General features: G+C 31.4%; 1 protein-coding gene across 2 annotated transcripts; it reads left to right on the forward strand.

Moving 5' to 3' along the window:
- Positions 1–4,920: 4,920 nt before the first annotated feature.
- LOC121215504 (RNA pseudouridine synthase 7) lies at positions 4,921–9,459 on the forward strand. 2 transcript variants are annotated; one of them, XR_005911391.1, is made up of 4 exons: positions 4,921–5,151; positions 6,377–6,502; positions 6,939–7,171; positions 9,168–9,459. XR_005911391.1 is itself a non-coding variant. In XM_041090203.1 (4 exons), the coding sequence occupies exons 2-4, from the start codon at positions 6,371–6,373 to the stop codon at positions 9,268–9,270; spliced, it is 468 nt and encodes a 155-aa protein (XP_040946137.1). In that variant the 5' UTR covers positions 4,925–5,151; positions 6,227–6,370; the 3' UTR covers positions 9,271–9,459. The 2 variants fall into 2 exon arrangements, 1 of the variants encoding a protein (XP_040946137.1); XM_041090203.1 differs by having other exon boundaries at positions 4,925–5,151; positions 6,227–6,502.
- The last annotated feature ends 4,270 nt before the right edge of the window (positions 9,460–13,729 follow it).

A 13,729-nucleotide genomic window follows, 5' to 3' on the forward strand; every position in this document is an offset into this window, starting at 1 on the left:
ATCGAGGAGCCCACGAGTTGAAAATATAAAGACCATCAAATACATGTCGTTTACCAATTGTGCTTCATCACAAGATCTGTAAAAGGTAGTGATTGGGAAAAAAATGAGATGGTGCAATTTAGGTCACGAGTAAGTTCACTGATAGATATTAAATTAAAAGCGAGGTTAGGTGAATTTAATACCAATGATAAAGTGATGAATGAAGTTAGGTTAATACTACCAAAATCAACAACTTTATAGGTGGATACATTAACAATAGTGACAGGAGGTGAATTTTGTGATTGAAAGGTAGAGAAAAGGTTGGGAATTCCTGTCATATGATCTGTAGCTCCTGAATCAACTGTGCTACTAGGCCTAAATTTCCCTTTTCTACCTGAATCTACAAACAAAGCAAAGGACGCAATCATATAACGAAAGGCAGCAAAACTCGCAAAAAAACAATCTTAAACAATTCTCGAAATGTTGAATAGGACCTAAAAAGTAGCCTCGAACCACCTCTGGTCATTAACCACCATTGGCTTTGGGAACGCGATCGGCTGGAGTCAAATTTGGTGACCGAGCACTCATCGGCCCAGTGCCAAACGTGGAAAAGGTGCATTGGTGATGAGCCCAAAGCTGGTCAAGCCAAAAACTATAAATGCTATGAAGTGTGGGTTCGTGCCGGGTGTAGATAAACCCCCTTAAAAAAAACTACGAAAAAAACAACCTTCGCATTCAAGCAAAACTTGAAACAAAATCCGAATGAAACTCTAAGCCATTTTCTGGAAAAGAAAAGAAAATATAGGAGGATAAAATGGAGAGAAATTACTTGTATTTCATCCTTTATTGTGTGTTTATATACAGGTCTATTTAGGTAAATAAAGAAAGAATAAATTTAACCCAAAATCAATCTAAGAATCTGAAACAAAGATGATAGTATAAGGGAAGTAAAGCGAGGATGAAAAAGGATACACCAAGGCGTGTAAGATGGGATAAAATGGTTGTACTAAACTCAATAGAATAAGGACTTTGGTTGCAAAAGAGAAACTACAATTAAAAAATAGCCTACGATTAAAATATGGTCAAAGCGCGTAAGTTAGTATCCAAGGACCATAGGAGGAAGATGTTAGACAAGCAATAATACTTAGTTGAGAATAGAACCATAGAGGGCTTGTTGTTTCAAGGCTTGTATTGTAAATACTCATCATAGTTTGTCTCGGTTATGTGATGGATTTGGGTTTGGGGGTGCTTAGGTAGTTGGTAGTGGAAGAAGTCCATCTCTTTTAACTTGGCCTATATGGGTAGTAGGCTAATTTTTGCGAGGAGGCTGTTTATGTAAAGCCCAATAGGTGTCACGTGTGTGACCACTTGTCATTAATGTGCAATGGATTTGAATCTTTGCTTTTCCGTTTTGATTACCTCTTTGCTGGCTCGTTTTCCATATGGCTAACATAGGGATTTGTTTTACTGGTTAGAGGAGATGTGAACTAGATGAGCATCACATCTTCAAAGTAGAAATTACTGGGCTAGTAAGAATTTGATCTTGGCTAAGGCTATATTTGCTCGTAGACCTATCAAGGCAAGTACCTTGAAAATTTCTCTATTGTTTTTATCAGTAACTTCCTCAAAAAGAGCCATAGATGTTAATTCTCCAGTTTCAACTTTTGAAATAGTCATATCTTGTAGATTTGTTGCAATGAGCAAGATCTAACACAATATGGTTATAAAGCCTTGGCCTTAACCTAGGCTTTATAACAAGTTTGCAGGACCAAAACAATGTAACTTGGCTTGAGCATGTCGCTATAAGCTACATAGTTGTGCATCAAAGTTGACCCAGACATCTTTACTTTTCTCATTTTTTTATTAGCATAATATCTAAAGCTAATGATATATAAGCCCTTTACCTATTTCACAATATCAATTAATCCTTCCAATCTTTTGCACCCAATTGAGTTCTAACCTCACAAATTAATCAACCAACAATTGACTGACATGACTGTTGGTGTCTAATGGAATTCCTGACATGGTCGTTAATGGCCATTGAGTCAACCAACGGATGCTGGTGTGGGAGTGCCATATTAGCAACTATTGTCATTACTACATTAACAAAAATAAAAAATTCAAAATATTTTAAATATTATTTAAAATTATGTCAAGATTGAACTAGATACCCATTTGTCTAGATTTATTCTATTTGGATGTAGTATTTTAAAATTATAAAATTATAAAAAATTTATAAAAATTATCAACTTATAATATAATTTAAAATTATAAAAATCATAAAATTACAACACAAAGTACTAAGGTTTCATGCATGCCTTCAAGTATGGATTTTACCAAATCTATCATAGATCCTTAGATCAAGTTACCATCTTTCCTAGTCTTGATGCACTAAATGTTTGAATTTGTGATTTGCATTCTAAGACATGTGAAATATTTTTGTTCTTTCAACTGTGGTTTCCCTTTCTATCATAATTTTTTTATATGTTCTCATAGATTCATTTTTTAGCCAATGTTAGGTTGTCCAAATTGAGTATTGACAAAAGTTTTATAAATTTGACCACCTCAATTTATATTAATAATTAAAAATTAATTATAAAATTTTAAAAAAATGTTCTTTTTATTTTTAAATTTTTAATGTTTTTTTATAATATTTAACAAGTTCTATTAATTTTTTAATTATTAATGATTTTATATTTTTATAAATCTTTTATGATCTTTTATAATTTTGAAGAAACTACATCCAAACAGAATGAATTGGACAAATGGGTGTCCAAATTCAAATGAACTTGGATAATTATTTGTTCTGATTCATTCTAGACTAAAATTTTAAATAATTTTATTTTTTGAATTTTTTATTTTAGCTAACATGGTAGTGCCATGTCAGCATTTGTTGGTAGACTCAATGGCTATTAACTAGCACATTGGTAATTCTGTTAGAAACTGCCGGTTAGCGTCAGTCAAAAGGTTGGTTTGGTCATTCTTGTAAGTTCAATGGCTCAATTGGGTGCAAATGGTTTGGAGAGACTTGATTGATTTTTTCAAAATAGTCTACGGGCCTATGATACCATTAAGTCCTTTCTAAATGATCTCTGTACTGTTGTCCCATAAACCCCAACTCAATAAAAGCAGCCTAAGAAATATAGTTATTACTATCTTGTAGTTGGTAATAGTGACAGCATGTGAACCAAAAATAGAGAAGGGAGGTTTAATAGAACATGAATTGAAATTTCAATCATGTTGAGAGAATTAAGAAATACCAAATATAAAGAAAGGTAGAATTCCAAATTGAATGTATCACTAGTGTCGAAATGACTAGGCATGAGGTCAGAATATGGTGTTCGAAAATGGTGGCCAAAAATGAGTCCACATGCCAGCATGTTGGGAGTGAAAAATGGTGGCCGGAAATGAATCCAGCCTTAGGTTATATAAGAGGAATTTCCGCCTTGAGCGCGCCTAGCGCCCTTGACAACATTGGCGTGTAGCTGACACACGTGCTTCTAATGATATTTGACCAGATGGCTTGTAGTTGGCCCTTTTAATGGAAAGGGTAGTCAGAAGAAATGGGTTCTAATACCATGTGAATTAAGAAGAAAGAGAAATGATAAGAAGAAATAGGACGTGAGAGAGAAAGGAATAGTAAAGAGAAATAGAAGGGGTTGAATTTCAATATTTAGCTTGATCTTTCCCTCAAGCTGGGATGGGGTTTTAGATTGTAATAAAATGTATAAAAAAAGGAATAAGTAAGATAATAGCTTATATTACAATCTATAATTTCTAGATTTTACTGCAATTCTAATCTATTCTAACCCTTAAAAATTATGTCTTATAACAATAGTTCAGTTCATCAAAGGAAGATTGAAACTTTTAAGACTGTCAAGAGACATCCAAATTTCTTTTAGGGTTTGATAAAAAGATAACTGCCTTTGTTTTATTAATTTCCCCCTTTTAAATAGAGATTATGGTAATTCAATAAAGTAAATAAAGATGAAGTCTTAAAAATCTCAAAAACCACTTGCTTAAAATAGTTTGGCATGTTTCTAATGTTTTTGAGTTTGTCAAATCCGTTTCAAATTGTTTAAACTTGTTTTATGAATAAGGTTTGATCTTGCTTGATCCCTCATAATGTTGAAATTGAACAAGGAGAAAGGTTTTAACTTGTTTTTACTTATTTTTACCCTCGAGATTGGTCCCTAGAGTCAAAATTCGTAAAAACAAGTTTAAAAGAACTCAAAACAGATTGTGACCAACTTATAAACATTAAAACATGTCTAACTACTTTAAACAAGTGTTTTTGAGATTTTATAAGACTTGGAAATATTTACAAGATTTTTTTTTTAAATTTTCATAAAATGGTTTAAGGTGAAATTTATAGTCTTAATTTAATATTGTTATTTCGAAAGCTTGGTTGATCAAAAGTAACACTCCCCCCTTATCATAATAAAAATTTTAGAGAAATTTACCTTTAGCAAACTCCTAATTCATTTAGATATTTCAACTTATAACACCCTCCTCAACAAAGTAATCCGTATGAAGAATATTTTTCAAAGCTTTTGCAACACTTAAGCGACTCTTAAAATAGTTTGATATGCTTCTAATGTTGGAGTACTTTCTTTAAGATTTGCCTTTATTCAATTTGACATGCTTTTTTAATTATTGTAATATCTATTCAGAGGGACGATGAATAAAACAAAAGCAAGTCAAATTTTAATTGGGGAGATCTTTTATAGTAGATTATAGATTTTATTATTTTAAATTTTTATAATTATAAAATTTAATTATTAGAATCATGACCAAATTAATAAAGTGTATAAACGTTAGGGTTAAATTTGTTGAATTTTTAGAATTAGGATTAAATTCAAATAATGTTTAAAATATTAGAGGCTAAATAGGTCTTTCTGATGAATCCTAAAGGTTTTGGCTCTTTTTGACGAGTTTGAGTGGTTTTCCCGTTCATCACCCTTGACTCAATCCCAAATTCACAGACGTAACAAAGTTTTATTGAGATCTGGTGTGACAGTAAATTAATATCAGTAGTTGTTAAATATTTCTGCACTGTCCTCTCATGATGTGCAAAATGTTCCCGTTTGACCCTGTAAAGGTTTTCTTTTTTAGCAAGTTGTTGATGCCAACATAGATTACAATGCTAGAGAGGGAAGGAGCACTGCAGAGGTGTGTTTTTCTACATGTTCTAATGGGATTATTATTGTGTTTGTGTTTCCTCCAGACTAGAGTTGTCCCAAAGGCCCGCCTAAAAACTGGGAGGATTTGGGCAAAAATATAGGCCCGAAAAATGGACTTGGGCAAAAATAAAGCCAATTTAGAAAATGGGTCAGCCCTCGAGTAAAGGTTCTTTTGGCGCAGCCAAAATTTGCAGTAAAAAGAGCCCTGTTGTTTTCCCACTTTTTGTCACTGTTTTGCTGCCATTTTACTATTATGTTTGCTATTGTTTTGTTGTTAATGTTTGGATATTATATAACACTTGTTTTGTTGTTATCTCTCTACTATTTTAGTGGCATTTGCTTGTTAAGTTGTACTTATCTTAGTGTTATTATTCAAGTATAAAGATTTTTTTTATCTATTTCAATTTGTTGGGAAACAGTTATTTTAATATTTTAGTGTATTTGGTGTATTATATATTTTTAAATTTTTATATGAAAAAATAAAATTTTAAAAAATTAATACGGGCGGATTGGGTCGGGCCTGAGTTTTAGTATTTTTATTCAAGCTTGGGCAAAATTTTATGCCCATTTTTTTGGCCCGGGCCTATCAATTGGGCCTAAAACTTTGTTAGGGTCCGCCCAGCCCATAGACAACTCTACTCCAGACATATATGATTATAGTAGATGTAAACCATGTGTAAGATAAGAGGAAGATACATAAGATAAGAGGAAAATACAAAGGAAAATAAGATCGGTTTCTTATAAATGTGACTTATATATTTACTGCAACTGATACATTACACTTCACTCCTTCTCTCTTATTGATGATTGCATACTAGATATATTCATGGCATGAAAGACGCAAAATGTTGGCGTTTAATACATGTTCAAACTAAATGCTGCCCCTTTATTGATTTCCTTAAATGGCACTGTAGTGCCATAATTCCTTTTTTTTTTGTGTGTTTAATATTCTGTTTGACTTAATTATAGTGGCATTTCTCATTATTGTTAATCAAAGTCATTTGCTTTGAACGACTCAATAAGGCTGTAGGTGATCCATAAATCTTTGAACTCTAATTATGTAGGAATCTCTCCTTTCCTAAGGCTGGAAAATTCGTGAGGTTTCCGAGGAAGTTTCTTATCCATTAGTTTATTATCTGATTAGAAATTTACCCAATTAAATGAAAGTGGTTCGCTGCTGTACTGAATCATAGAGAGTCTTCCTTTTTATGCAGGTTGGCATCTCTAATGGTGATACTACCTTGAAGGGAAAGGCTGCTTGTACAAAGTTTACTAGGATTAGCACCAATGGGATTCATAGCATTGTCTTGTGTGAACCAGTTACCGGCCGAACTCATCAAGTAAGATTAATGAACAGAAAACAATAGGAAACTTTTTTAACACGGTTAAAGGAGACGTTCGTAATTGTTCTAGTGGAATGCGGATACTTTTGGACGCCTCTTTGGACACGAAACCATACTTTCTAGGTCACTTCTAAAATTATGTTTTATTCTGTTCACAATTGGCTTTTAATGTTTAAACTGTTTTCAGTGACTGTGTGTCTTGGAAGGGATCTTACTTTTATGTCTTTGACAATCTAGAAAATAGTTTGTATTTGTGAATGCCATAGTGAACTTATTTGCATTTATGTCTTCTCTGGATGAGTAATACATATGTCGTATTATCAAGGTTTGTTAGTTAGGAACACTTGAAGGTTCCATCATATTTTTCTAAATAATTTGCATTTGTCATTTCGAATAACGGCATATTTTTGTGACTAAAGTTCTCGGTTTGTAGATTCGTGTGCATTTGCAGTGTACAGGTCATCCAATAGCCAATGACATGCTTTATCTTTCAGACGATGTTGTTAATCGCTCTACGTTAGGAACAACTGCTGATAGAGCTGCAGCTCTTTCTGGAGGTTCTCCTGAAACCAGTTGTGAGAGTCATAAGGAAGAATACAAGTACTGTAGTGAAGATTTCAGCATCGATCCTATGTGTACGCACTGTCCTAATTTAGCTCCAAACGGGTAAGACGTTTCTGATTGTTCATTATAATTATCCCATTCTCATTGCAGCCCCATCTATGCTTGTCAATGATGCATTAGTCGTAATCTTATATTTGAAAAATTGGTTACACAAAATGACATATGCTGCTTCGTACTGTTTCTTTTCCTCCATGTGATGACACCATAAAACGTCTGTGCGAATCATTGGGTGATGTCGGACAGAATCTTTGTTTGGTCCATAACTGTGTCAAAAATATTCTTCAGTGCACTTCTTATTCCCTTTGACTACAATGTGTACAAAATTCAACATGGGCGGTTATTCATTCTGACAATTAGGTGATAAAATAACATGGGCGGTCATTCTATTGTCCATAGTTCTATGTTTTTTTTGTAAGAACTTGGTAAACTAAAAAAATTAGAGGAATAAGGTAAGTTTTTGATTATTCAGAAAAGTACATAGTTTTTCTTTGTCCAACTGTGACCAGCGGGATTAATAAAAAAATGATATGTGACCGTCCACTTTAAACAATTTCTGATTCCACCCTATCACATGGCTGGATCAAAATGATTAAAGTAAATAGAAATTGGGGCAGCTAAAGTATTACACGTGAAGGGTAAAAGAGATTTAGAAGTGAAATATATTGGTCAAATTTTTGTTTTAATCCTTTTAATGTTTAAATTTGATATTTAATCTCAATGCTTTAATTTATCACTTCTAGCAAATTTTCGAATTAGTTTATCAAAGTAAATTAATTCGATCCTTTTATCATTATTTTAACATTATGAAGGATCAAATTTAATTTGACCATTATATTCCACTTCTAACATAATTTATGGTCAATTTTTATTTTAATACTTATATAATGTTAAAATTATGATAATTATGATAAGTATAATGATTAAATCTCAAATTTAAGCCTACTAAAAGGATTAAAATAAAAATATGACAAATATATTCCACTTCTAAATTTCTTTTACCCTTCACGCATTCCAGTTTACCTGCCCCTGTTTCTATTTACTTCCATCACTTTGATTCCGTCGTCTGATAGTGGAATAAGAGTTTTTTTTTCAGTGGATTGACACATGTCAATTTTTTATTAGTCATGCCATTTGATGTGGTGGAATCACTGACGAAGTCTAACCTATTTTTTTAGATAGTCAAAAAGTTGCCCTATTTCTCCTAGTAAATTTTAAATTTACTATAATTTTATATATATATATATAAAACCATGGTTCTGGGTTTTTTTTTTAACGTGTATATAGAAAATGAAAGTTGAAAAAAGATGGGGAAAGAATCTTCAGCCAATTCAAACCATTTACTCTTATTGAATTTCATATGCATGATTAACTGTTCTCCATTTATTATTCATTTAACTTAAAAAAAATTGTTCCTCACTAGAACAGCATAAACCTTAATTTTCTTTTTTAGTCTTTGATTTTATTAAGTAGGGTAGAAAGCCAGAATTGAAGGCAAGCTTCAAAAACCAGTATTGCTTGTGTCTTGTGATCTAAGATTCGTACTTTAAACAGCAATAACTATTCACTTACTTGCCAGTCTATTACCTTATTATTGTAGGAGAGTAGTAAGGTAGTGGATTAAGTTGGTGAATGTGATTTGTTTCATTCAAATCATTCTTTTTAGGGTGCTACTTGCTGTTAATGTAGAATGAGGTTGGTTTCAATGGAGCCTTAACTAGTCAACTTGGGTCCTGCCTCAATGTCAAGGTTGTTTAGCCTTAACTATCATTCTTGTTTAAATCTGAATCATGGTTAATAAAAGTTAGGTTGTGTTTTTACCAAAGCACATTTGAGATACTAGGGACAGGACGTGCTTGAGACCAGCTTTTTTATTTATTTGTAGCATCCTACTTATAATCATGTCCAAATATAGGTCCAGCATTAGTGTTAGATATGATTACTTTAAATATTATATTACCTCCAACTTGATATGTTTCCAAGTACGGAATCCAATAGCTGGACTTTCAACCATCTCTGACTGTTATGGTCTCTACGACAGGTATGATGGGCATGAAGAAGGATTATGGCTACACTGTGTGCGTTACACTGGACCGGAATGGGTTTACGAATGCCCATATCCTGACTGGGCATCACTCACTTAATTTCACTCTTCTTTATATATTTCCGAGAAAATGCGGTGCCGTGCCAACCATTCTTGTAATTTTCTGAAAGACAATTCATTTTGAAAATTTGTTGTAGTAATTGAAGATGATTCAGTTTCTAACTGCGAATGTACAACCTATTTGTTATCATTCAAATGCTGATATGTATTTCATAAAATTACATGCCGAGTTGAAGCTTCTTTCACTTATATCATTTTTTAATGGACATCAAGAGGCACAACCTTTAGTATTTATATATAGATTATGGTACAGGATTTTTATTATAAAAAAATTGTAATGTTAAAATCGTGTTAGATTTTATATGAAAAGAATTTGTTTCCAAAATAATATTTATTGTTTTATAAAAATAAAAGCTTTTTATGATTGGGTTGGATAGTTGAAACAGTAATTATGGTTAATATGTTAATATATGGGAGAATATAAACTTTAGATGGCGACAAAAGTTGAGTGCATGTGGTTTTAAATTTGTGCACTTTTTAATGATTGAATAAAAAGACGATGAAAGTCATTAGCGTAAGTGATGTCATGGAGTGCAGCTGGGGTGGGGCGCCTTAAATGAATCAAATTTCAGATATAAAGAAAACGACTTTGTTGCATTGTTTTTTGGTTCTGGGTGATCCAAACAGGCAGCACAGGAATGGACTTCACCTACAATGCCACTGAGAAACACTACCTTTTGCTCATCTTATCATTGCTAAAGAACTAATAATAAAAGCTTTTCACTTATTTCTACACTATAAACCGCGCAAGCTATTGGATTCACCCAACAAGTTGAGTTTAAGTACCTTAATCTCTTTTTTATTAACTAATATTATAAATCTCAATTTGAACTCCAACTCAAATCTAAAGTTTAAAAGCGAAACATAAATAACCTATTCCAATTTTGAATGAAAATCGAACTTGTTTTGGTTTGAAGTTGACCCTAGCTCGTTCTAACTTTTATGTCAATCATGTATCAAAGTATCAACTTTTAATACATATTATTTTATGCATGGGAAGGTCGTTGCGATTGAAATATGGAGTAGGAAGAGCTCCCCATAAATCTTATCTTGCATAAAGAGAAAAGAGATCATATTTGCCTATCATTCATTGATGCCAATCTCAATTATTAGAACCCTTTTGTTATTTGGATCAACGAGATAAAGCTATTAGTCCCTAATCTTATCCTCAAACACTGCACAAATTGTATGGTTATAAACTATGATATAAAATATAAAATGTATCCAAACTAATGTAAATTATAATACTTTAAATAAAATGCACGTTTTATGTAAAATATAATCCCAATTTAAAGTTTGGAGAACTTTATTTATTTTCATGGTTGGGATTATGTAAAATATGTAGTCGTAAATTAATTAGAATCGACAATCCTGAATTAATTACAGACATTCTTTCATTATGGGAATGCATTTGTTTGCACATGGGTTAATAGTAAGATCATTTTTTTAAAGTTTTATTAACTTTCCTAGTATATGGTGGTGTGAAAAAAAATTATTAACAAATAAATTTCAAAAATATAAAGAAAATTAGTGCTATATTTTGCACTATCCAAAAAATTCATTGAATAATGTATAATAAAAATAATAATTTTTGCAACAATTCTTTATACAACAATCTTTGAATTTTGAAGATTAAGAAAGAAGTAAATGAACATCGTTTATGTGCCTTCCAAATAAAATTCGAATCGTCCAAGCAGGTGTTGGAACTCTTGATTAATAATAGGTGATGTACCTTTGAAGAATTAATACATATAACTAACAATTTATAGTTTTTGAATTACTAATGAGTATTAAATATTATAAATATTTAAAAAAATATCCCAATAATTTGTGCATGTAATTAATTTGAAGTCCATTGCCCCACTGAATTCTAAGGTTTGTAGGGACACCATGGCTTCATGCTTGGGGACCTAAAAACGAGTGCCAAATATGTGGAAACAATGTGACCCAATTAATAACTAGATGTAAACAAAATTACCGAACTGCATTAAGGTTTAGGAAAAGTTGAATTGGGTGACCTGAGTTAAGCATGTTCTTGGGTATTGGAATACCATTTGTAAATGCCCTAAATTCCTGTGCGCCAAAACCTTCTTTTTCACCGATGCCTAGATGTAAAACTGACATGGTGGGCCAATCAGACTGACTTGATTCTCTACTTTCGAGTCATTGGACACTAAAGATCATGGAATCTATGATTCTCCACTATTTAGATTTTGGAGGCAACCCTTGTTTGCTCCTAAACATCAAAACCTTTGGGCTACTTCTCTACAAAGGTAAAAACATCCCTTGAGGAATAAAAGAATCATTTCAGGAGGTACTAACTTCATATTGGCAAAATGTGGTTAGTGGACCGCCTTCCCTTAATCTACTTTACCCTACCCTCGCTTGCCTTCATATTTATATAACATTACACCCATCATCTCACTAATTCTTAATTTATTTACTCTATAGTCTCAACATGCTATATTATCGATCCCATGAATTACGCGTGAAGTCTCAAATTTTGGATCCATAATGCATTCACTTTTTGTGAATTATAGTTTATAAATTTATTTCAAAATTATATATTAAATTGTAATAGAAATATAATTTTATGAGAGACAAAATAAGAAAAATTTAGTAAAATATGCTTGTGAGTAGTCAATCTAACACAAATATCTTACATTCCAACCAAATGAATATTTAAAATACATATCTGACATTTCATCTTCTAATCTTGCATTCCTTGAATCAAACACATCCTGAAATTAATATTTTGTGTCTTAACCTACTTAAAAAGATAGAATGTTGAGATATGTAGGACCTTGTTTGCATTTTATGCCCACTTCTCCTTTTTTAACTTACCCTATTTAATACATATGGCAGCGTTTGTATTGTTTTCAAGAGGTAAGCATTTATAATGGAACCCCATGCCAAACTTTTTGTTATATTTTACTACCCTACTTTAGGCTCTGGATTAAATTACATAACACTACACGTTTTTACTTTAATTACATCTCTTATGAATCTGCGTACTTGAAATGGTTTGTTAATTGATATAAAATCTGGTTTTACATTTAAATCTTACCTCCCCAGGGTGTTATATGATTAAGGATAAAAATTATCTCCATTTATTATTCATTCACTGAATGGAAGAGCCAATACTAAAAGAGGAAGATCAAAAATGAAGGGGTATCAAACAAGGATTGGTTTACAATGACAAAATGCCATCCTACTTCTTATTTTGGCTCTTGACTTATCCTATTTTAGGACCCAAAAATTGTTGTTGCTATTATCAAATCTAATACCCCTTCTGAAAGCAAGGCTTTGGCACATCAAATTTGCATTTTCTTCATCATAACTCAAACCAAAATACATAGAATCTGTTGAATTGTATGTTGCAAAGATTCTATTTACAACTTCAAACTCTTTTCTCATTCATTTTCAATGTATTGCTCACTTTTGGCATTCTAATTAGGTGCCAAAACATTTTGTCACCACATCTTCCTTTCTATTTTCTTTTTGTACAAATATTATCTTACTCTTCAATTTCATTTTTCACCTTTTGTAACCCTTAAATTTGTGGGTTTTTTTTTGTCAAATCGCTTCCAAAGGAATGGATAATTTATTTATTTATTTATAACTTTTTTGACATTGCGTACACGTAAATTGCCATATGGACGATACATCAGCACTTGATTAATTTTTTTAAATTTAAAAAAATTAATTAAATGTTTATGCGTCATCTATATGACAACCATGTGTATGTCACATCAATAAAGTTAACAAGCGTAAACTTTTTTTTATCCATTTTCGAGTGATTTGATAAAAAAATATAAGTTAAAAAGCTAAAAAAGTGAAAAATTAAATAGAATACTAAAATAACTTTTTTGTAAACTTAAAGGGCCAAAAAAACTATTATACCAAATTTTCTTTAGCGATAAATTTGAGTGACTTTAGCCTCATGGGAGTAACTATTTTTGTTTGGTGATCACATTCTCTTCTTTAAGGATCACATTCTAATTTAATTTTTTTTAAAGGTTAATAAATATTTTGGCTTTTGAATTTGTCCACTTATACTTATTTGGTATCTATTTACTTATACTGGGATTTTGTTATACACTTTGGTACATTTATAGTAACACTATTAAAATTCCCTAACATGACACTAACGACCAATCGAAAGATACCACTTGCTGGTGGTAATACCTAATAAAAAAAGTAAATTTTTAAAAATATATAAATTTATAAAAAGAAATTAAAATTATTTTACATTGAGAATCAACATGAATAACAGTTTATTCTGATTCATTCTAGATTTTATTCTTAATAGATTTATATATTTTTAGTTTTTCTTTATAAAATATCAATTTTTATATTATGATTTTGAAATGAAAAATATATAAAAATTATTTCACATCTAAAATGAACTTGGACAAATGGTTGTCCATATGTAGATG

Source organism: Gossypium hirsutum, chromosome D03, assembly GCF_007990345.1.
Source record: "Gossypium hirsutum isolate 1008001.06 chromosome D03, Gossypium_hirsutum_v2.1, whole genome shotgun sequence".
Lineage (NCBI taxonomy): Eukaryota > Viridiplantae > Streptophyta > Magnoliopsida > Malvales > Malvaceae > Gossypium > Gossypium hirsutum.